Below are 26,559 nucleotides of genomic sequence, written 5' to 3' on the forward strand. Positions count from 1 at the left end.
CGATTAATTGCGATTAATCACAGAAAAAATGTGTGATTAATCTAGTTAAAGTTTTTAATCGATTGACAGCACTAATATATATATATATATATATATATATATATATATATATATATATATATATATATATATATATATATATATATATAATTTTAAAGAATGAATGACATTGTTCTGTTTTAGTACATTTTAAAATTTACATTTTATTAGTGATTCAAAGCTGATTTTCCCTCAAAATTCTAAAAACATGTTTTGTAAGGTTAATTTATGATTATTAATATACTTAAATTGGTAAAATAATAATCAATAATTAATCACATCTGTTCTTTTAATGTTGATTTAATCACCTTAAACAAATCTACAAATCATAAATAAGATTTTGGTCTCAAAAACACATGCAAAATTTGGGGGCCAATAAGTTTTTTTTTTTTTTTTTTTTCTGGAAAAAAATTAATTAAAGAATATTAAGCAAGGATACATAAAGAAGGATTAATAAAAAATAAATATAAAATAAATAAATAAATGCTGTCCTTTTAAACTTTTCCTTATATCCCAATTTGTTTTTATTATAATTAATTTGAATATACACATCACCCTGGACTAAATTTCCCATGCTCCATTGCACTAATCACAAGCTCACCTGAAACCAATCACACACAGCTGCTACCAATAACACAGACTATATAAATCTGTCTCACGCCACCATCCACTGCTGAGTATTGTTTAGCATTTATGCTGTTGATCATAGCTACTTTACGGAGCCAGTTCCCGGTCCTAGTTTGAGTTTTTAGCTCTGAGTCAAAATCTAGTTTAACCCTGTTTATTACATTAGTTAGTGATGGGACAATTGACTCAGATGCTCCGATGCAGTTTTCAAACCACTATTGTATCACATACTGTGCCGATGATTGTATTGAAATAACACCATGTGATTGATGACGTTTGAAACTTTGAAATTCATGCAGTATCGGAAGGTCGGGACAGCGTGGCTTGAAAAAAATGGCACTTCATGATCCCTCCTGATGCATAAAAGAATTATTCAGTCACTTTGAGGACAGTCAGTAGGACATTTAATCAGGTTTAAAACTGGGGTCTCAGAGCCCCTGAACACAAAATAATGGTATAAAAACTCACCCAAAATATATATATATATTTTCAGCTACCCGTGTCAATTATGATCACCTTTTTGTGTTTTATATTATTGCTCGATATGTCAATCCGTTGACCAAGCTATACATGACACGAGTTGTGGACTCACTGGCACAAATTATTTTAGATGAGATTATGGCAGAATAGATATTGTATTGATCCCAGATGTTCCACTCCGAATCTTTTGTTTGGTCACATGCTTTTTCAAACCGTCCTCTGCTCCGCGATGATTTGTCAGAAATGGTGTAGAACACAAGTCCGAACACCAGATGTCGCTAATGCACACGGTGTTAAAAGCTGTGAGCAATAAACTGTTTTTCTGCACAATTTCGTGAAAGTCTCAAACGCTTCAGAAAGCCTCGATTTCCCATCACTATCCGTGTCTTGATCCTAGTCTGAATATATCTTTTCTGCGTGATCTTTGCCTGCCCTGAAGTATATTGCCTGTCTTGGATTACCTCTCTCGTCTCGCCCTGTTCGGATACTGTTAATTCCTCGCCTGGACCATCGCCTGTGTTTTGGATTACTCTTGAGTCTTGCCCTCTATATACCTGTTTGCCATTGTCTGACCCTTGCCTGTTTTGACTGTTTTAGAATAAAGCTTTGCACATGGATCCGCACGTTTATCATCTCAGTTGCCCCGTAACAGAAGTTCACGGACAGGATTCGTGACAGCATTTTCCCCGTAAGGATTCTGATAATTTCCCACTTCCATGCTTGCACAGTGCACAGTATGTGATGTTTCATAAATTCAGGTCACAGAACACTGGCATTTTTGAAAAGCAGCTGCTGTCAACTAATCCTGAACTGCACTATCGGTCGAGTACCTACAAAAATACTGCACTTATGTATTTCTATAGCTCAGCTGGTAGAAGCATGACGTTAGCAACATCAAGGTCAAGAGTTTGAATCCCAAGAACACACATACTGATAAAATGCATGCCTTCAGTGCAGTTGAAGTCGTTTTCAAAAAAAGCATCTACCAAATGCGTACATGTAAATGGATTTGAGACACAAGATGAACACAGAAATAACAGCCTCTGGAGTTTTTCAGTGTTCAAAGCTTCTGAACACTAATGCCTTAAAATGTTATCCTGCAATTTTGGTTATCAACGTTTCATTGAAAGCACATTTTGGTTATTTCTCCATAGCCCCTGAAGCTAGCGAGGTTGATGATTTGTTCAGTCGCCTGGTGCGGATGGGCTTTCCTGCACTATTTAAACTGCACTGCTGCCTTGCTGGCAGAGAATCTGTTCTGTCATCTCTGAGGCCTTCAGTGAAGGCTGATGAGACTTGACCATATGGCCCTCCTCTCAGATCTTGCCATCCAGGACCCCTGCCAAAAATGCTGCTTGCTCTGAAATCTAAGAGTCTTTATTTGTTCGGATTTACGAAATTCCCTTAAAATGCTTTGATAAATGCACTTTTTAAAAGGCTGTAATGACACCACACTCCACCTGTCATCTATAATGTTCAAAACAGCCTAATGAGGGGGTGCTTTGAAATGTTCTCAGTGTAAGCCCTTTCCGAGTGATTTGACTGGAAATATTACCAATGTAACCCAATGATTTTCTGCTCTGCCTCACAGACTCTTTCAAACGAGAGCACATTAACAAAGTCGATATCTCTCCCGCGAAGCGCTTACTGGCACCACATCACGCGTCAGAACAGCGTGGGAGACATTTGCAATTACCAAGGTAAGACAGAGCTCCTTCCCACTCCACAGCTCAGTGAAAACACCATTTTTTATGTCTGTCGTACTTATGAGGGTGACGATTTCATCTGAAGCTCCACTGGGTAAATTTATAAAACGTTGAGCATCACTGGCCCTTTAGCTTGGGTTAAATAAATACATTTGGTGATTTAGTAGAGCATTAATATAGCAACACGTTGCATGCTTTTTTACATCCTGCTTGCCTTTCTGGATCCTTGAGTGAAAAATGTTTTGTTTTGTATGGTTTGAATGTGGTACTGCATTAGTTTACCTGGAAATCAGACTGGAGGATTTAATTCACTATGTGAATTAAAGTGAATGTAAATTAAGCATGAAAGGTTTCCATAGTGATCTTGAATTACTAGTAAAGCTGTGTTGCGCATAGAGAGTGGATTTGCATAAAGTAGCTGATGAGTTTGTATTCATCTAATTGAAAAAATGGTGTCAGCAAAACCTTATTGTATTACTGCTTATTAAAACATTTTGATGGCTCTCCTATATGCCAACAAATACATTTGTACCACATTTAAAATACAAGATGGTTACATTACATTTACTTACTCTCATGTTGTTCCAAACCAGGTTGATTTTGTTGCTTATCATCATTCACTTTCACTGTATGGAAAAGAGCAGTTTGGTCATTCTACAATGTATACCCTTTTTCAGTAAATAATTAAAGAAATGTAAATATTATTTAACTTTAACTTTTTGTTGTTGTTGTTGCTTATATAAACCCCTCACTGATGCACATTTAATTGTCATATCCATGTTACAAAAATACATATTGCACCTACTATTTGTGTGCCATTTTTTTTTTTTCATGGCTGCTTTTTAGCAAATGCTTTTGTGTGTTGGATTGGAAGCGGGTATTAACTAAGAGGTCCATGTGGTCCGGAGACACGTAGCATTAGGGAAATTATATGCCCATCTGCTGGGAGAAAGATGACTTAATCTGCCTGGTGAGAGATAACTGGACACCGCATGGGTTTGGTGCCTTGGTTTTTGTCAAGCTGTCAAAACCGTCCTTTGGCATATGTGAATAACCTGTGCTTTTACTGTTACACAATTTCACAAGACACAAGCAGGAAATTTGAACATATGAATGCGTCACTGTAAGTGCACAAAAAGATTATTGGCTATAATGATAATCAGTGAAAAAAAAAAATATTTCATGGCAGCTCCAGCTGCTGACGTATCTGCCTCGGAGGCTGCCGGCCTTAAAACCTTTGTCTCATTCATCATTGTGACATTCCCATTGTTGAGATGCTAGCCTGATATAGTGAATGTTCCCCCTCCTCATCAGCTTCCCTCAGAAATACAAATTCAGCAGAATGCTGCGTTTTCTGTGAATAAATTGAGTGCATCACAATGTTGAAGGACGGTGTTCAGGTTGAAGAGTCAATAAGAGCATGCGCCTTCCATGAGAGGAAAATTGAAAATATTACAAAAGATCTCTGCTGAACAACAGCACCTGTGTAAGATGGCATATACAGCATGCTTTTTTTAATCAATCAGCACGCATATGAACAACCTACCTCACTGCTGTGTGCGATAATATACAGTGGCATAAATCTAGCAATTCATACATGAAGAAATTATATTACATTAATAAATCAGTTAACAAAGATGAATTGGTGACAGCTGGACAACAATATGTAAAGTTCAGTATGTTCATTTAACTGCTCATTAGTTATTTGTGTATTTCAATTTTAAATAAGTTAAATCAGTAACATAGAAAATGTGAATGTAAATATTCACTAATAAATAATTATTATTTAAATAATGAATTACTAAATAATAAAATGTACACCATAGCACAAAAGTTTGGGGTCAGTACATTTTTTTCAGGAAATTATGTGAGATGTGAAAAAAGTGAGTTGTTTTCAATGTTACAAAAGAAACCATTTTCAGCATTCATAATTCATAAGAAATGTTTACTGAGCACCATATTTAGAATCTAGGTATGATTTCTAAGGGATCACGTGATGTTGAAGACTGGAGTAACGGCTAATGAAAATTCAGCTTTGAATCACAGGAATATATTAAATTTTGAAATCTAATAAAAAGAAAACAAATTTTTAAATTGTAATAATATTTCACAATATTGTTTTTGATCAAATAAATGCAGCCTTGGTGAGCATAAGATACATCTTACTGACACCAAACATTTGAAAAGTAGTCAGTGTATATATATATATAATATTTACGAAAGTTTGAAACCGCATGAGTAAATGATTGAAAGCATAACAAATAGCAATGATGTTTGCTAATCTTATTAATAATTAGATTACATATATTACTAATGCATCATATAATGATAAAGAATGCGTTTTCTTCTCATATTGATAAATGAACCACCATATAAAGTATCTATTTTTTAATTGCTTACAGTAAATTCAGCTGTTGTTCATTCCTTCAGCTAACATCCACATCTGGCGGAAAAGAACATGACTTCCTGTCACTTTGTGAATGAGAAATAATGCCTGGAAAGTGTTATGCTGATGCTCATACAGTCACAGCTCAGGTGAAAGATGGAAAACAGGGGCCAAACTGGCAACGTACATTTGGTCACAAGATAAATTTGTAGTCAGAAGGTATGGATTTGCTGACTCACATAATATGAGTCATACTATTCGCCTGTTAAAAATGGATCACCTCATTCCCTTCCAAGACATGTCGCACAATTATTAAATAATTCCTGTTACAAATAGCCTTGCAGTTGTTGTATATCATTATATTTTAACAACCTTAGTGTAGGTGAAATAATGTCACAATAATGCATTTGAATTAATTTGCGGGTTTCCTCAGCATATTTTGATTTGTGTAATTACTCGTCTCTCACCGAATTGCCAAATTTTAGATAAATATATCAAAAGTAGGGCTGTACAATGATTAAAATTAGCCCGACCGATATGGATTTTTGGGGGCCGATGCCGATATTAACTCGAAAAGAGCCGATTTATAAGCCGATATTTTGATTTAAAAAATAATCTGGATATTAGACCCATTTCCTTTAAACTGCATTTACACAACATTCAATAGCAAAATATCTGCCTGTTCTATGTATGTGGGCTGTATAAACCATTTTCCAGAATGGACTATGTAAAAAAAAAAAAGCCTTAGATTACAGTCTCAATGACTAAACAATTGCACATTGTCTGGTTTTAAACATTTAACACTTTTACTTTCTTCCAGTTGAAGCTGGTTTTAACAGTCTGTGTGTTTACTGTAAATAAATTATAATACTAAAGTTAAAGTATTTGCAGAAGTAGTCCCACACTTTGCTGCTGCAGCATTCACCTTTTTCAGCCATCTGTAGGCAGAAAGATAGACGGAGAAAGAATAAGCATGTGTATTAATAATATCACCATGTATCATTACTCATGTCATCATTAGAATTATAATAATAATAAACTGGGATCTCCTACATAGGCAAAAATGAGAAATATATATATATTTTTTTATTTGTCAAGCAATAGGTATTACCTACTTATATTTAACAATATTATTTCAACATTTTCCTGTTATGTCTGTAAAGCTGCTTTGAAACAATATGTAAAAAAAAAAAAAGCGCTTGTTCAGCTCACATTTATTTACATGTCCCCTCTGGTTTAATCATTTCTGACGCACCTACTGTAGTTACTGTAACTACACTATATTTGCCCTCACAGACACATTCACAACAGACCCATATATCTTCTCCTCTTCTCTTTGTGTAGTCTGAATCAAAACATCGTCTTGCCTACTATTACCGGAAGATTACGGAATCAATTCGAAGTTGAATGGTTAACGTTAGTGTCATGAACACACCGCTGTCAATTTTGAGAAGAACCACCTTCAAACAAGTTAATAGCAAGCATTTAAGGGGCCTGCTAAAAAGGAAGCTATTAGCGTTAGAGTAACGTAGCCAGCCTGAATTCACCAAATTGTTCTCTGGACCTGAGGGTAGCCTCTTCTTCCTTGCTTCTCTCTTAATTCTCATCAGCAGGACTAGCGCTATCGCTCGCTTCTTACAACGGGACAGATACATGTTTGCTGCTGACTGAAAGGAGGAGGAACAGACTATGAAAGAGCTCCCGCTAAACGTTTTTAAAACTCCGCCTATGCCATAGCGCAGCGCAAATCGCGTTGTATCTGAAGGGCAACGCTGAGCCCAGCGGCAAGCGCCGTGCATACCGCGTACTGTGTGAAAGGCCCAATTACGCGGCCATTATGTGGGAAACACACCGCAATAGAATAAGAATAAGTTAAACGCTAACGTTATAGTTTGACCTCCTATTAACGTTCGCGCTCTTCCACTGATAAACATGGTATTAGCTTTGTGGCTAATCTAATATAGCAATGCATTAGCGGCTGTAAGTGATGTTACAGAATATTTAGAAGTAATAATGATAGGACCGTTAGCTAGAACTACCACACAGTTTTTATATACAGGGTATGAACTAAATCTACAATCATTTCACATGACGAACGACAGACTCACCGTCAAAACAGTTGATCGCTTTCTTCTGTAGTGGACTTCTGGCGCTGTTGTTAACTCTGGAGCTGCAGAGCTCCCTCTGGTGGGCACACTATGCAACACTCATAACATGAGTGAAGCATGAGACTCTGTTTCTCATGTTTCATCGGCCGTTATAAATGCCGATGCCGATTTAAATGCAATTAGCTTATATCGGCCGATAATATCGGCCGGCCGATATATCGGTCGGGCTCTAATGTGGACTAGTGTCTATGAATTAGCCTGCATATTAACCTGCAAATTAACCTGCAAAAACTGCTATTTAAATTATGAATTCTGCTTGTCTCTTAGCTGTTTTGTCTACTGCACACATACTCGATCATTCGTGACGTTTGTGGTGTTCCATTGTCTGCTGTTTCACAATATAAAGGTGTTTTTATTCTTAAAGTTTTTTTTTTTTTCAGTGCTGTGAGATATTTAACATACTGCGATGCTGTGAAGCTTTCAATTACACCACTATAGAAAGCTTCCTATGTGTCCTAATTATTATAATCATAATAACTGTAACAATGAACTATAAGCAGAGAGCTCAGACGATCGTATGACACACACACACACACACACACACTGTAAACTTTGCCTCTATATTAAGACTGTCTGACCAACTGCTGTAGTTACTAAGTAGTTACTAAGAGGTAAGGATACATATTTTTTGGATTCAAATTCGAATGTCTATATTATATTATATATAATCAATATAATAATCTATATATAATCTATGTAATCAATCTATATAAAAATTTATGAACAGGAATAAAAAAATAATAATTCGATGACTATAACTTGAGACTAGTCTAAGCATGTAACCGGTCACTAGGAACACTTGCACTAAGGTTGCCTGGATTCGTGCTGAGGGAGAACAGTCCATATACAGACTCTTTGCATACCTCACCATCTTGCTAATCTGAAATCAATACACAGCAGACTCAATCTGTGTGCCTCCCTGCCAGACAGCACGTTCCCAGCAGCTCCAACCTAGCAGCGATGGTATAAAGAGGCTTTTGTGGAAGATTATGACAAGAGTAGTAGGGAGAGAGCTTTTCTTATTATATATACACACTCGCATGCTGCCATTTCGGGTCTTGGGAACGCTTTGGAGTGGTTTGATAAGCCTGCTTGGTCCAACGTGTGTCCTTTTGACCAGCTGCACCTTGCTTTTCTACTGACTGAGACTCTTCTGTTGCCTAAGATTGTACAGTGTGTTTCTTTCAGCAAAAACTTGAGTAGGCATACTTTTGCAGAGAAGTGTTATTTCTTTTACTCTTCCAGCTGTATTTGTTAACTATTGTTATTTCTTCTTGTGCTGATAATGGCAATATTAGCCAGAGATAGATTGATATGTCATGTAAACAATGCATAAAGGTCACACCGGGCATTTGTTGTCTTGGTTAGAGCTGACGGAGTCCAATTAATAAAAAAAAAAAAACAAAACAATATATAACTGAAATGTTATTAAATTGGGATAATGAAAATCAACATTCAGAGCTGGAAAATGTGAGTTAACTGATGCATAGAAATATGTAGTGGAAAAAGGGCTGTTTTTCTCAGTCAAATCAATTTCATTCTTTTAAATTTACCATCTTTTATCTTTTGTGTGTGTGTGTTTTGTGGGAGTGATTGTTTTTTTTTTATTGTTTTTTATTATTATTAAATATTACAAATCTCCCAAAAAGTGTTTAAATGAACATTATATGTTAAATTAGCTGTAATTCATGTTTAGTGATGTTCTTACCAGGTAGTTGATAAGTTGTATTTATAATGTCATTATATGACACTTTGAATAACAATTATGAATGCCAGTTGATTTTTTTTTCATCTTAACAATTACATGATTTGCTCATTAATTAATCTAATTAGTCAAAAATAATTACTCATCAATATTTGCTGAGAAAAAACTCGAAATGCCCCAAATAAACAATTAAGAGTTTAATTATCATTTTAGACAGTGAAATTGAATAGAAAACACACAAAAAAGTGGCCTTTCAAAACATTAACATTGTATGTTTTAATTCCATGACTCTCCTCATTAATTCAACACATCCTTGTATTCTGTCTGGAATATGTTTCTAGCCTCTGCAAAATGCACAAAATAATGATCTTTAAAAAAGCATCATATGACCCTTTTAAACACAAGCATTCGGCAACCATTACTACTGGTCAGAGGTTTCCATAAATATTTAATTAACATGTGAGGTTGTTTATTTGTTGTAGCTAAGTTTAATAGTACAGTGCACATTGTTAGTGGTGTGTTGGTTGCAACCTAGTGCCCATTTATGCCACAACTAGACTGAGCTGATGTAACCGGCCCATGATGCAATGGCAGAGATGTCAAACTGTAAATACAGCAGTGAACCTTGCCTCCTTTTTTTTTCTTCAGCTACTATCTGTCAGTCTGACAGAACAATATATTTGAATGATTGTAAAGGATTACAAATTTAAAAGCATTAATGAAATTTACACAATAAATATGACAGGTTAAAACAAGTACAATACTCATACAATACTAAACTGTAGTTTCTGCCCTCCATTCTCTTGACCTGCCTTGTAAGTCAGACTGATGTGACCATCTTGCTTTAACGTCAAGCCAATGACAAATCGTCTGTGTCCCACCAGGTTAGATTAGTGTACTGCAGCCTCTTGTATATGTACACAATTGTGTGTGTGACAGTTGTGGTGTAACCCGGAGCCCCGGCGCCGCAGGAGCTGTCTTGCACACAACAAATATACTTGCTTAACATCCCAGCAGATAATTCCTTTTTTTAATGTCCTATCCAACTGAAACCAGGCCACAACTTTGTGCAACAGATCTGACGTATAATGACTTATTTTTAAAAGACTGGCTTGTTTTGAGTGAGGTATGAAAAGCTTGTTTGGTTTCTGTCATTTTATATGAAGTAATGAAGAAGAATGGAGAGGTTGTCACTTGTTTTCTTCTCTGGTCATTGTTAGTTTGAGCCCCTGTGGTGGGAACTGACGGTGTTGGCCAACTGGCTGTTTGCAGTCAAAATTGGGAAGTCAAACACAGCGGCACTTCTGTCGATGTTATTAGTTAGAATAAATATAACACAAAGCCAGTGTTTTAAAATAAATCAATGCACATTTTCTGTGCATGTTACTCCTTTAATGACAAAGTCAAGAGGATATGGAATTTTAACTTCCTCATTTTGTTTGATGTTCATCAAGTTCTCTTTGCTATTGTATACGAATACATTTTTAATGATTTTTTAATTAGCTTCTATTTTTTAGTTTGAGCAACTTTGTTATGAGCTGTTGTCATCTATTTATTCTTTTTTAAATTAGCTTTTTATTTCAGTTAAAAACAAATACAAACTTATTCCAGGTAGTTGCCCAGGCAGCCTTTCTTATTATTGTTTATGTTTGTAAGTTTCAGTTTTTCATTTAATATTAATATTTTATTTTAGCTTTATTTCGAATACAGAAAATATCTTGGGTTACGCATGTAACCATGGTTCCCTAAGAGGGAACGAGACACTGCTTCCTCTAGTGGACACTATGGGGAATGCTGCCAGCATGACTGGTGTCTGAAGCACATCTGAAAAAATGCCAATACTATCCTATTGTTAGCTTTCCAATGCCGACTCCTAGAGGGAGGAGTGGCGTGGTTAGCCTCAGCTCTAGACAGATCATCCCCCTTAGAGGAGGATTTGGAGCACCGAGTAATGAACTTCCTGAAAGTAGCTGATTGCACTTTCGCCTCTCTGAACTAATGCCAAAAATCCCGGTATAGGAAAAAGCGAAGCATCGAGAAGCAAGTCTTTAGCCATCATGACTATAGCCACCATTGAGCGACCAATTGCAGCAGCAGTTTACTTGGTGGCGTGGAGAGCTAGACCTGTGGTGCGGTGCAGCTCTTCCACCGTCTAATGAGAAAAAACCTCTGCCCTTATCCAAATCCTTTAACAATTCAAATTGATAGGCTTGTAACACTGCCATGGTGTGCAAGGCTCCACCAGCCTGACCCACTGCCACATACGCCCTGCCATTAAAGCGCAAGGTGGTCTGAAGTGCCATGGATAGAAAGGCAAGAGTCTTCAAAGAGAGAGAGTTCACAAGCGTCTCTTCAACAGCGCGCATCCTCGCATATCCACGCTTGGCCACACCATCAACATTAGCATATTCACCATGCTGAAAGGGATGTAACGGATCTGTGATTCCCATGAGCTGAGCTTCAGCCATGCCTCTGCAACAGCCACGCATTCGGAGCCCTCAAGCACCCAACACATGTGCTCCTCAACTAGGCACATAACGCACTAGTCGTGCATGTCCTTGGTTCTCGGTTTAGTGTACTGGTGATCCGAATACCAATGCAACCGGTTCTTGACTCAAGAACGAGAAATGCTCGGGCAGTGGGCGTGCACGTTCGTTATCTGGATCTGCTGCACAAATTTTCCCCCGGCCTTTATTTAAGACCGGCCTTTTTTTGTCTGTGTTGACCACGCCCTCGGCCACTGTAAGAGGCCCGGCGTTTATTTGACTACTGGTTTTTATTTGAGGAATTATGGTATATATATATATATATATACACGAGTCAGCTGCCTCCTCCCTGATTATCATCGGCACCCCGTCCTAAATCACTGCCCTTCACCAGGCTCCCGACAGGAGTGGGTGTGTGAGAGAGGAGGGGCGCTGGATGAGCCAGGGCTGGAGGCGTGTGATGGGGCACACCTGATGGAAATGGAAATGGCCGCTGTTTAAAAGCCCAACGCGCCTCTCCTCGGGAGACCGGTCTCTTCCCCGTGCATTCACACTGGTGTCCTCGTGGGTCCAGGAAGGGTGCGTTGAGGAATTCCCGCGCCACCAGAGGAATCCCTCAACGCACCCTTCCTGGACACACGAGGTCTCTCACACACCCACTCCTGTCGGGAGCCTGGTGAAGGGCGATGATTTAGGACGGGGTGCCAATGATATGACTCGTCACCCCCCAACCCCCTCCCCCAAGCGACATCCCCGTCATCAGGGCGCCACCCACACGGGAGTGCTACCCTCCTCAACTAGGCTCAAAACGGTCGGAGTGGGCAGGGCCGGGATTCCTCTCCATGCAGTCCTCCCTTACACCAAGGGAGAAGTCACTTACACCTTTTGTGGCTGGGAGGCTGTCTCCGTCGTTCCTCCGTCCCAGTCCGAGTTTTCACAAACTTTTGCGAGCAAGAGGGAGTGACATCATCAGGTGTTTCCCAACTGCGCTGTCTAGGGTCCGCCCTGCCCGCATTCTCCACCAGTGTGGCGGGAGGAGCAAACAATAGACACAGTAGGCGTGGCGTCAGGCCTCGGAGAGGCTTTTATTAACAGAAAATAAAGTAAAAGAGGGAATAAAAGTGGCCAAAGGGGGAGAGTGTCCAAACAAACAGGGGATCTGGTGTCCTCTTCATGCTGCGGGGTTCGTGTGGGTCGGGCAGTGTTCATGGAGGAAGGGTCCAGGTATGGGTGGAGTCCAGCGGCCACACACACTCCCCTCTTTGGTCCGGGGCGTGAGGAGCGGCAGCTTCTTCTATCAGCCGCATCCTTCTCGTTGGCCGTGGCGCTTGCAGGGGATAGACGGCCCGGCATCCTGGCCCGAAAGCCGTGTAAATGGGTGCGGTTCTCATCCGGACCACGGGTCTGGCAGCTCACATCTCTGGTGGCGCGGGAATCCCTCAACGCACCCTTCCTGGACCCACGAGGACACCAGCGTGCATGCACGGAGAAGAGACCGGTCTCCCGTGGAGAGGCGCGATGGGCTTTTAAACAGCGTCGTTGATGAGGCTCCATTTCCATCAGGTGTGCCCCATCACACGCCGCCAGCCCTGGCTCTTCCAGTCCCCCTTCTCTCTCACACACCCACTCCTGTCGGGAGCCTGGTAAAGGGAAGCGATTTAGGACAGGGTGTCGATGATAATCAGGGAAGAGGCAGCTGACTCATCACAATATATATATTAGGGCTGGTAATTTATCGCATTAATTTGATTAATTATGGAGAAAAAAAAACGGTAAAATTTTTAACACATTTGACACACTTGCCCCGCCTCAGACCTATGTGGATCATCTGCCATTTCATACAGTCGATTGATGACTAATATGAGGCAGTACAACAACTTATCCCTAATAATAATTAATATCCATAGAATTCAAGATATGGGCCTAAATGCCCGTTTGAAATTTTGTCTCATATTTACATCACATAGTTAAGAAATATCACACAAACTGTAGGCTAAGTGCAATATCACAAGAGTGCAAATGGGATACTCCTCTTATACAACAGTTCATTAAGAAGTTAATATTGTGTTATTTTAGACACAATGACTACGTTTACATAAACACTTTTTGGTTCAATCGGACTGAATTCATTATGATTTGATGAATCTGATTGTAGTGTTTACATGAACGCTAAATAAAGTGATCGGGTTGATGTGCGGGTTTATATGTCACAAGCTACAAATTGGAATAGATTTTTTGGCATCGGCACAATGCTCAAATAGTAAAAGTGAAATAGATAATATAGAGTTTCTCACTGTTTGCACATAATAACCACTCTCCTACACGGTTTCTTTATTTGTTTTAATATTTACCCGTTTATGGATAAATATACATATAAACCACTGTGCTGCTCATATTTATCACGAAAAAAAAGCACCTCCCCACGCCCAAAATGGGTTGCCTGTGGATGAGTCTCCAAAACAAGGTTGTCCTGCTCACTTCACAGTTGCCGAGTGAAAGTAGAGTTTTATAATGACAGGAAACGCATTTATACAACACTTTATTCAAAAGGAAGAGCCACTAGTGCGTCATACGTCATTACGTTATTTCTGCGTCATTGCACATGCGCAGTCCTTTCAGTTTCGTGGTTCAATCCGAACAAAAGTGTTTACATGCACGCTCAATCGTATTAGAAGAGGAATAAACCACACCCTTTAATCCGATCGAAATTTCATTCGGATCGAGCTCAATCGGATCGATTAAGGTGTTTATATGAACATTTTTCAGTCCGATTGAGCCGTCGATCCGATTACAAATGGATTATTTGGGTGCATGTAAACGTAGCCATTGTTGTCTGTTTTGCTCAATTTTGCCAACCAAAATATAAAGGCAAATCAGAATTGTTCATCCCCAAGCAACCCACAGTGGCATTTAATTTGTTAATCCACGTTTTGAACAAATTTGGTGAACCATTTGGCGCGTTGAACTATTGGCCATAGTCGCGTTGGATTTGAAGTGGCGCTGCACAGACTGATCGGTGTATGACATCAAAGTACCGCGAGAGCGATTCAAAAGCACAAGGAGTCGTCGGCTTTCTAAGCTCTTGCGGTACTTTGATGTCACACACTGGTCGGTCTGATGGTGATGATCCGCTGCAAGTCGAACAAGCCTAATGATTCAATGAACCATTCATAAAGAACCATTTACTTCACTCCTGAATGAATCTGCCATTTGAACAAATCAAACGAATTAATAAATAACTTGATGACTTAATCATTAAGACATTTTCCACCACCTATTGGCAGTTTTAGTTTATTATTTAGAGTATCATTTCATTAAAGAAATAATTTAATATTTTCATAGTAATAATAATAATAATAAACGTTATAGTTCACCCAACCGAAAATGACAATTCTGTCATCATTTACTCACATGGTCCAAAAGAGTATATGTAATACATTTTATCAAACAAAATATTTCTTGCTGAACCTATTTTTTGTAATCTCTGTTTGATGCTTTGCACAACAATGACTCTAAATGATCTTTTCAGAGTAATTTCTCCAAATTTGATGTGCGATTAATTTATTAATCACCACATCATGTAATTAATTAGATTACTTATAGTGTATAATTAGATTACTTATAGTGTGTATATATATATATACAGTGGGGATCGAAAGTTTGGGCACACCAGGTAAAATTTTTTATTAATGTGCATAAAGAAGCCAAGAAAAGACGGAAAAATCTCCAAAAGGCATCAAATGACAGATTAGACATCCTTATAATAAGTCAAAAAAAGTTAGATTTTATTTCCATCATTTACACTTTCAAAATAACAGAAAACAAAAAAATGGTGTCTGCAAAAGTTTGAGCACCCTGCAGAGTTAATACCTTGTACTGCCCCCTTTGGCAAGTATCACAGCTTGTAAACACTTTTTGTAACTAGCCAAGAGTCTTTCAATTCTTGTTTGAGGTATCTTTGCCCATTCTTTCTTACAAAAGTCTTCCAGTTCTTTGTGATTTCTGGGCTGTCTGTCACGCACTGCTCTTTTAAGGTCTATCCATAGATTTTCAATTATGTTGAGGTCAGGAGATTGTGAAGGCCATGGCAAAACCTTTAGTTTATGCCTCTTGATGTAATCCACTGTGGATTTTGAGGTGTGTTTAGGATCATTATCCATTTGTAGAAGCCATTCTCTCTTTAACTTAAGCTTTTTCACAGATGGCATCAAGTTAGCATCCAAAATTTGCTGAAATTTTATTGAATCCATTTTTCCTTCTACTCGTGAAATGTTCCCTGTGCCACTGGCTGCAATACAACCCCAAAACATGATCGATCCACCCCTATACTTAACAGTTGGACAGAGGTTCTTTTCATTAAACTCTGTGCCCTTTCTTCTCCAAACATACCTTTGCTCATTCCGGCCAAAAAGTTCTCATTGGTCTCATTGGTCCTCATTGGTCCACAGAACTTGTTTCCAAAATGCATCAGGCTTGTCCATATGTTCATTTGCAAACTTCAAACGCTGATTTTTGTGTTGAGGACGTAGAAGAGGTTTTCTTCTGATGACTCTTCCATGAAGTCCATATTTGTACAGGTATCTCTTTATAGTGGAATAGTGTACCACAACTCCAGTGTCTGCCAGATCTTTCTGGAGGGATCATGCAGTCAAACGTGGGTTTTGACTTACTTTTCTCACAATCCTGCGAGCCGTTCTGTCTGATATTTTTCTTGGTCTTCCAGATCTTGCTTTAACTTCCACTGTTCCTGATGACTGCCATTTCTTAATTACATTCCGAACAGAGGATATTGGCATCTGAAAACGCTTTGCTATCTTTTTATAGCCGTCTCATGCTTTGTGAGCGTCAACTATTTTCAGTTTCAGTTTTCTAGACAACTGCTTAGAAGAACCCATGGTGCTGATTGTTGGGGCAAGGTCAGATGAGTCTGGGCATTTAAAACCTTTGAGATTGACATCACCTGGTCTATCCAGACGATTATTGAGAACAATCCATGACACTGTCAGGTCCTAGCTTGCCAAAGGGGGCAGTACAAGGTATTAACTCTGCAGGGTGCCCAAACTTTTGCAGACACCATTTTTTTGTTTTCTGTTATTTTGAAAGTGTAAATGATGGAAATAAAATCTAACTTTATTTGACTTATTATAAGGATGTCTAATCTGTCATTTGATGCCTTTTGGAGATTTTTCCATCTTTTCTTGGCGTCTTTATGCACATGAATAAAAACTTTTACCTGGGCTGCCCAAACTTTCGCTCCCCACTGTATATATATATTGTTCCGGGCCATGGATACCCGCGGTGGTAATGAAACATAGTAATATAATATCTAATATAATATAATTATAAAATATATGTTTTTTTACTATTCAGTAATTAATTTTTATGTATAATATATATGTATATATACCTATAATTATTTATATAATATCTAATTATAATGTTCTTTTATCAATTATATATAATGGATTATTTATAATTATATAATGCATTATATAGAATTTGACTCAAAAATGTTCTATTGCTGTATATGTCTGTTGAAATTAATAATGGATTTATAATGTACACTACAGTCCCATCGTCTGATTTTTTTCATTATGGTTTGACTGTTTGATAAAGAAACAGTTTCCTGGTTGCTCAGGTACACTGTATTGCCTTTGTTATAAGAAAGTGATACAGCTTGTAGGCTCCAGCACTGCAAATATTGTGAGAGTGTCCGTGTGTGTGTGTGTTATCATCCAAGTGCTGTTTATCTGGCCGTTGCTTCATTTCCTTCATCCTGTAGAGCTCACTGCCAGCTCAGATCATCTGTGGCATGGTACCCTGACTGCAATTTCCTAAGGTGATGGAAACACACGTGGATGGTGTTGGCAGGTCACTGGGGCCACAGAGGCATAACATGTTTACCAAGCATGCAGGACAAGGGATGCTTCGACTGCCCTTGGGTTCATACAGGCTCCCTCAAATCCGCTTACATCAAAAGTGTGACATCGGGATGAGAGGACACCTTCTGTGCTGCCTGAATCATGTACCAAAGCAGGAGCACTTAGTTCTGCCACACTCAACCCTCCTCCAACACACCCTCCTGGAATTTTCAGGAAAACACAAGGGTGATCAGATGTTCGGGGTGAGGAGGGTTGGAAATAAACTCCATTTCATCTTCACCTAGTTCACACAATTAAAGATGCAGACACTTTAGGCTCAAGTCATGTAGGTGATGTCAAAATGATTGCTAAGCAAAGCATTATGTGTGGACTAGTAAGGTTAGGGTCTCCAAAATTAAGCCGAATATACATAAAATCAGTACCTCAATCACTCAGATATCTGCATTGTATCAGCGCATTAAGAAATATCCACTGAATTACATCTTATCTGCTTTACAAAATCTTAGTATTCAGTACTGTATTACAGTAAGTTATAAACACAAACAAATGTTCTAGTATGAATAGTAAAGCAAATGTTTCAACATACCTGTACAAACGAAACATGCCACTCTCATCTTTTTTTTGCACTATGAATTTGCACAAAGCATAGTGTGATTGACTGGTTATATTAAACACTGAATATATATATATATATATAGCACTGTATAGTAGTTAGAAAAAAGATACTTTAGCAGTAAGTATTGGGACTGTACATCATCACAAAATTGACACTTACAGACTGCATTTGCTTCTGAATTCACTGCAGTTCTTATTTTTAGTGGCAGATCTTTTCTTCCATATTGTGACATATTTCTCAGCATTACATATATATGTACTGTATATACTGTAAAAATATAAAAATAAATAAAATTAATGAATAAAATTAAAATGACAAGGCTTTGATCATAAAACAAAGCATTTGAATATCATTGTAAGACATTATTGGGAGATATGTAGAGACAACTGATATTTAAATGCAAGTAGTCTTACATTACTGTTATATCTCATTGATTTAAATACAAGCTATATCAGTATTTCATTTTACCTTTTGGCCATATAAATATAGGCATATTGTTGCTAACTTTTAGGCCTTGGAATAAAATGTAATAAAATTCTGTATAACATGTTTTTTTCTTCTTGTGTGTGAGCTCTATAAGCCTGATATTCCACAAAGAAAGAAAGAAAGAAAGAAAGAAATGAATGAATAAATACAAATAATGTAGACTCTATTAAATAAAAATAGGTTCAATAAAATGTTTCATTAAAAAAAATATATAAAAATCGACTAATATGTCAGGGTTGATTGGAGAAATCAGACACAAGTCTGTCGTTTGACTGGAATTTTGACATTTTGATTGAACATTATGACGAAAAATAAATAAACATAAATTGTATGCTTGAATGAATTGTTCACAATTGGCTAAGATCTATAACATGCATTTACAAAATAGATGAAATGAGACTGTTTAACTGAAAAAGAGAACAGTCTCATTTTCTCTTGTTCTTTTTTGCAAGCCATTGTGTATCTGAAAAGCACATATACACTGGAGATAGTATGAACTTTTAGCATATTCTAAAAAAAAATGATTTGGGACGCACTAATTATTATTTAGGACGGACTGTATATGCGAATTGGGGACAGAGAGCTGGCAGGACTCGGCCCTCTTGTTTTTGCTCAAAAAATGCATTGGTTTTTCGTAAAAAAAAAAATATATATATATATATATATATATATATATATATATATATATATATATATATATATAAAGAATAATAATTTTAAAAAAAGACCAAACACAGAAACCGTTCACCCAAACTAACCCACCCACCTGTAACAAGTTATACAATCTTCCATGCAATTCCTGTACGTTGCTCAGTTGGATTGTAAATAAAGTCTGTGCCATTCGTCGTGAGCTTGTGTTTGTTTGAGTCAGTTCTTCTCTATACACGGTCTTGGGATTGTTAAGAAACCTACTTGGGGAGCAGGTATCCTCGTCTCACCCTTGATATTCTACTCCTCCTCATCCATAATTGATCACACAGTCACCTCTAGAAAATCGAGTTAAGTCATCTTCCTCTCCTGCGAGCGTGCCAAACACTGATAGGTGGAGAGTTGTCAAGATCTTCTTTTTTTCCGTCTTGTTTGAGGAACAGTGCGATATTAATGCACAAAGGCGATCAATGCTGCATTCAAAAGCACAAGTTAATCGATGCACAGAAATGTGTTTTGTCGTACAGTTCTTATTATCTTTACACGAAAGCCGTTTGGAATCAGTGCCTTGTCAATAACATGCATTATGATCTCTTTGGCTCTTTTAAGGTACGAGCTTGACTATGACACTCATTCCACGAGCGCAGACGTTTCAAAGCTTCCTTTCCGAGCAGACGGAGGAGGAACGGAACCAGGAGCAAGCAACAGCGGCCTCTAGTGGCTGCGACAGGGACTGCAGCAGCTCGCCGCTCCGTTGACGTGCTCTGTCACGGAAGGACGAAAGCCACAACTCACGGACATTCCAAAGCTTTAGGAAGCTTCTAGACACATGTACAGTATGAACTCTCTCTCTATATGTATGACTTAATAATTATTTGTAGAACAGTGTGTATATTAAGAACTCTAGAGGCCTCTTTTTGTACGTTGAAGAAAAAATGCCAAAAAGTACCATAATCTTTATTTTCCTTGTGTAGTTGACGACAAATGGACCTCCTGCGGTTATTTTTCAGAGTTACTGTAAATATAATGCGCTGTAGCTCTTACACAACAAGTTTCTTGCATTTTTTTCTGTCGTCGTAATGGGACACCTACTTAGAGTCTGTCAAACAGTTGGCCTACCTGTGTGTTTTAGCACCCTGCACTTTTAAATAGACCAATATCAGTGTTTGTTTGTTTGTTTGTTTGTTTGTTTGTTTTGGGCGGAGCCTATTTGGTGGCAGAAAATGACAGTTAAAACATAGCAGTCTATTTAAGCCATGGAATAAAAGAATACAAAATGTAATTTAAAGTTTATATTTAAAAATTCTGACTTTTTTCTCGCAATTCCGAGATTATATCTCACAATTCTGGTTAGAAAAATGGACTCGTCATTCTTTCTTTGTAGTTTATAATCCCATACCTCTGTTTTTTTTTTTTTTTTTTTTTCCGAGCTTGGACTAGGAGATATAAAAAGAAAAAAACAGTCAGAATTGTAGATAAAATAGGTAAATGTTATAGTTTTAAATAATTATTCATGCATGTATCTCAACTTTAGGGCTAATACAATATGTCCCTACAATATTTTCAAATTCATGCTTTAAAAGTAGGGTAATAATAGCAGGTTTGATCCATGGTCTGTCCGTTTAAACATTTGCATTTAGCTTCAAATAGCGTCTTTGTCGACAGAAGTATATAAAAATTATTTGCATTCTGATTCTGACATCCAAATGCACAACAATGATTTGTTTCTCTTATTCCATGGATCTTACCCGTTTCCCTCCATTTGTTCCCAGTGTTTTTCTGCCACCACAGTGTGCGAGCTGCAAGTGATGTAACTGTGACGTCTCCTCCAAATTGGTCTATTAGAGCTTGTTTTGCACTTTTGTCATTTGCTTTGGGGTTCATTATATGCAGCCATGTTGTCTGTAGATGTCTGCAGTGTGGTGTTTTTTTGAAAGGGATAGTTCACCCAAAAATTTAATATTCTGTTATCATTTACTCACTTTCCAAACTTGTGTATGTCTTTTTTTCTTAATTCTAAATGACTCAAAAGCACTATATAACAAAAGGGTCCACAAAACTAGATTCTGAATATTCTGAAGCCATGCTGTTGCATGAGGAACAGACCCAAATTTAAGTCATTATACAATCATATCACAAATGTAAGATTTTTTGAGTCAGATCTTCTCAATGAATCTGTTGATCTAGTTCACAGAAGCAGCTCGATTGATTCATTTACTAATCTGGAGTCAATTATCTGGTCACAGTGAAGTCATTGAGTTATACAAGTTTGGAATGACTTGAGGGTAAAAAAATTTTCAATTTACAATTTTGGAAGAGTCTACACACTGAATGTGAGGTCTGGTTAATCTGAACCTTCTCACACTGCAGAAGAAGTGCCTTCAGACTCTGCTAGACTGAGACTCTGGCTAGAACGCTGATTAAATGAACATCCTGCTAGCCATCCAACATGTTTGTAACTGAATTACGTTTATACGTTGACGTGGCATTTGTCTGAAAGCAGAACGAAATGTCTATTCTCTCCCTGCAAAGGAAAATGCTTTTCCAATAACTCTGCTGAATGACTTTAAAGGTTTCAAGGTTAGAAGGTTAGAAGTGTGCACAGAAACAATAATGCATTCAGTGTGACAATCAATACAGATTTACTCAACCGTAAAATACCTTTAAATGACTTTTAATGTTTTGTCTAATTGTGCTAGAAAACCTATTTCAACCAGAATAATAACACAAATGATCATGTCATATCTCATGATGTGGAGCTAAAGGTTTGAGAAGCACATGATGAATCCCCCCATCCCCACATGTAATTATTTACACAGAAATCGTTCTAGTCAGCATTTAGTAGAGCTTGAATGTGAATTAACCTCTGTTTTATTACAATGTGCATCATTTTTCATTTAAAAATGTCTTTAAAATGTGAACGCCCTTTTCTAAGGGGATTTCTAAGGGATATTTGGTCAAACACTGTGGTCAAACACTTTAAATCCATGATATTTCAGACCTTTGCGGCTATGAAGACTACTTGGAAATGTCCTTTGGGTTTTTTTTTTTCAGGCATCATTTCTTGTACAATGTCTTTCTGGTTGTGTTAAAGCATTTACACCAGTTTTAGTTTGTGTGTGTATGCTTATTTTTAATTGTTGTTTTTTGCTTTTGCTTTATCCATGTTTTATTTTTAGGCATTACGTATTTTGTCCTGTGTGGATATGTCAATGTTTACTGAGTAAAATAAACTGAATGGACTTTACAGAATCCCCTGAATATTGTATATGCATCCGCAATAAAGAAATAATTCACCAGAAAATGAATGTATATAATAGCCTGTATGTATAAAACAAGCAGTTATTTTATCAAAAACTACAGTTAAAACAGTAGTATTGAGAAAAAATACAAGTAAATTGTTTTACAAGTAATGAACTGTTTTCTTTTCTAAATATATTTCTAAAATGTAATTTATTCCTGTGATGCAAAGCTGAATTTTCAGCATCGTTACTCCAGTTCTTCATTGTCACATGATCCTTCAGAAATAATTGTAAAATGCTGATTTGGTGAAACATATGAGGCAATAACAGTATGTATGTTGAAAACAGTTGTGCTGCTTAATATTATTGTGGAAACTGAAAAATTGTAGGTCTATACTTTCAGGATTAATATAAAGTTATAAAGAACAGCATTTATTTGAAATAGAAAGCAACATAACACATCATAAATGTAACATTGGTGACATGGCGATCGAGAGGCAAAAGTTACATACTGCAGCTTTAAAAGAATTAATTTAACAAATGAATAATAAGAATAATACAAACTTACTCCAAACTTGTAATACACATATATATATATAGTTTCCCTTAAGAGTTGTTTGTTACCTAAATAGTATATAAAAAAGAAAAGCAAAAAGTCAACATTAAATGTTAATTTCTTTATATATAGAGTCTTAAAGAATGTACATCTCCAACGACATCATACAGGCATAATACAGTGTCACAAGACCAAATCCCATATCTTTTAGAGTACCAAGCATATTTTTTTGATTTGTAGATGCATCAAAATGTGATTCATTCACAGTGATTATTCCTGTACATGTTAAGTGCGCTGTGCTCAAACATCACATCTGAACTTTTGAATGATCTTAATCATTTATATCACACAAAGCAAATCATATTCCGCCTGTAAGCTGAGCATTGTCAGTTCACCTATGAACGATGGAGCCTTCGTATCCCGGATTTCATTCGTGAGACTGGTACTTCCATTTCTGCGGAGAGAAAGCATTCGGACTCAAACTGAGACACGAGACAAAGATTTGATTTTGAGAAGATTCATCCACTCAAAAGCTCTCTGAGGTCCAATCATTTGTTAATTAGAGTCACTCAAACTAAAGTGTTTTAATTCGGCGTCTGCTCAGAGCGACTGTGCTTGGCTTATATCTGGCTTTGAAACAGTCCAGAAAGCTTCTTAAGAAGATTACCTGCCAAACTGACTTCACAGAAGAGCAAAGAGGACATTTTCCCCAATGTGGTCATGAGCAGCCAACATCCAGCATCATTATGCAATGAAATACCATGTAAAGTGGGTTCTGGGCCAGGCTTGAAAGGTTAATGTAATGATGAAGAAGACGATGATGGTGGTAGTGGTTCATCAGATGACAAAATATATGCATGGCTCCATTAATCATCTGCATTATTAGGAATTTCCCCTCTGATCCAACCATTAGTATTCAGGTGCAAATGCATTTCTTGGCACTGGTGTTTGGTTTTTTGTTTTACGATTTCTGCTGTTTGGCTACAGCTAGTTTTAGCTCTGTAGTATCTCATCTCCTTTGTTTTTGTCTTCCATGAGCTCTCACTATCTGAAAGTTAACATATATATCTTTATCTTTTGCCCCAATTCTGGTCCCCTTTTTCATCCTGTCATAGACACCGCCATGATCATATGGGTTACGCTGCCACAGAAAGAAAACATTCAGTGTGAGTTATGAATGAAAATAGCATTAGACCTACTGCAGTTGCATTAGTGTTAAGGGACTTTTATTAGTGGTAGTTATTAAGCAAGACATTTAGCTTGCCCCTGCTGGGATACTGAACCACTGTTCAAAACAATATTCTAAACATTATAATAGAAAATGCAAAGTGCAGAATTTGCAAACTATACTATGTAAACTAAAAATTAATTTAGGAGAGATTGGAAATGGGTATGAATATAATAACAAGGGGTATCTTTGCATTGCAAATTTGTAGAAATTGTTATTAATGAGGCATCATGTGTTAATCCCAGCAATGAAATATGGAAATATGTTTATATATAATATACAGCAGCGTGAATTGCATGAAATATGTCCAGGTTATGCTCAGTGTTGTTATTATTAAAACTTGATTCTAAAACAAATAGAAATAAATCAGAAAATAGATAAAATATTAATGTTAGAAAACTTTGTAAATGTTGCAGTCGCAACAAATTTGAATTAAAATAAATTCAAGTTAAAGTGCTTGAATTATTAAAACTGATATTACAATAAATTAAATGTAAACATCTTTATATTTCTACTATATATATATATATATATATATATATATATATATATATATATATATATATATTTAATCTTATATTAAAATATATAATGTATTATTATGTAATGTAATTTTACACATATATAAATTATTACTATATATTAAAATATTTAACAAATTATACATATAAAATAAAAATAATCAAAATATTCTGAGAATATGATGCTACTGTTAATATACTAATGTTAACATAAAAATGTACAATTGTTTTAAATTGTATAATTCCAGGAATTAAATATTTATATTTCATGGTAGTATTAGTTGATTTTAATAAACCAATCAAATTTCAGTATCCACCAGATCAGTGCATTATAATATCAAAATAGTCACATTATACAATTTTAATCACACTACAAATTTGACGGAGCACTGAATTAATGTGAGCAAAGTAAGTCGCAATAATCATTTTTGAACACCTGATTTTGTAGTGAAATATGGACGATGAGATTCACACAGCAACAATGCTTGCTCAGCTGTGTGGAGCAAAACACATTGACATGTTTACCTGTCTTTTAGCAGGATGCAGTTTGATTCTGTACTCCTCTCTCTTTCTTTTAATCCTGTGAAAACCAGTTTAGAAATTGAGTGACGGTTTTCTCTAGATGACAGACATTAAAGGCCACTTAATCATTTTATTAAGGATACAGGAAAGCAAACAATGCAGTATAGAGATATCCTCGCTTCACTACAAAATAACAAACTGCACACTCAGTATAAAACTAAGTGAGGCTGGCTGCAAGTGTGTTGGACATATGGCAAAGGCTAGGAGGGGATGGCATTTCACAGCCAATTATCTGAGAGTCCTCTTAACAGACAAACTAAATGCTTATAACTTCATACCTAATGAAAGCTATGGGAAATACATTGTCCTTCAACCTTCAATCCAAATTCAGTCACAACATGCACAGAACACAAGACTATTGTACCAGCAGTGAAGTACTGTTTTTAGTTATGTTAGCCTTCATAATTTCCTCATCAAAATTGGAAAATAAGCTTTTTGCTGTTTATCACCTGCCGGAGCACACCATATAACAAAGATACATCCTTACTCAAGTTCTCAAGGTGGTTTGAGCTTCTAGTGTAAAAACTGCTGGACGTTTATGAATAATACAGTGATATGACACACCTGTTCACCCACGTCAGTAATAAAATCATCAGAAGAGCGACGCCAACCAGCCCTCCTCCAATATACACATACAGCATGTGATGAAGACTCCTAAAATCTGAAATGAGGGAGAAACACACTTCAGCTATAAAATATTCATTCATAAATATTTCATAGATAAAACAGGTATGAACTGAGCTGCGGCAGGACAGTGTTGTAACTTATGTGTTGTAATTCTCAAAATAAAACAATGAATGGAGTATGACAAAAGTAATAGTTGGTGGCAAAATATTATTAAACTCATGGTTTTGGTTCTTCAAAAAAAAAAAGGCTTTAATTTTCTAATTCTATTCAGAATCAGAATTATGAACCTTGAATGCAAAATGACGTCGGACGTATCATTTTAGATTTTCTTTTTCTCAAAATCATTTCATTTCTTGTTTTTCTATGCTTCATATATAAATCTTGTATTTTAGCCTGAGCAACAAAAATTATGCCATGCATGGAAGCATACCACCATTTCTAATTTATCTCTTTTTTTTGCATTGAAATTTAGAGAATATAAATGAATTGGATTCAATATAATTTTAACCTACAGTAAGTTTCACCCCACAATTGATTTTTGGTCCTTTGTAGAAAACTGTTTGGTTATCTCTGT

General features: G+C 36.8%; 1 protein-coding gene across 2 annotated transcripts in view; it reads left to right on the forward strand.

The window, feature by feature from the left end:
* The window catches only part of LOC132124229 (docking protein 6-like), an 85,370-nt gene extending 64,724 nt beyond the window's left edge, over positions 1 to 20,646 (forward strand). The window contains exons 7-8 of one of the 2 annotated variants that reach the window (XM_059535150.1): positions 2,738 to 2,846; positions 19,839 to 20,646. In XM_059535150.1, coding sequence (XP_059391133.1) covers positions 2,738 to 2,846; positions 19,839 to 19,987 — 258 coding nt within the window. In that variant the 3' untranslated portion in view covers positions 19,988 to 20,646. Of the gene's footprint in view, positions 1 to 2,737; positions 2,847 to 17,379; positions 18,195 to 19,838 lie in introns of those variants that run through there. The other variant, XM_059535151.1, reaches the window with a different exon arrangement.
* Positions 20,647 to 26,559: the final 5,913 nt, after the last annotated feature.

The sequence above is a fragment of the Carassius carassius genome, chromosome 42 (genome assembly GCF_963082965.1).
Source record: "Carassius carassius chromosome 42, fCarCar2.1, whole genome shotgun sequence".
In the NCBI taxonomy this organism is placed as follows: Eukaryota; Metazoa; Chordata; class Actinopteri; order Cypriniformes; family Cyprinidae; genus Carassius; species Carassius carassius.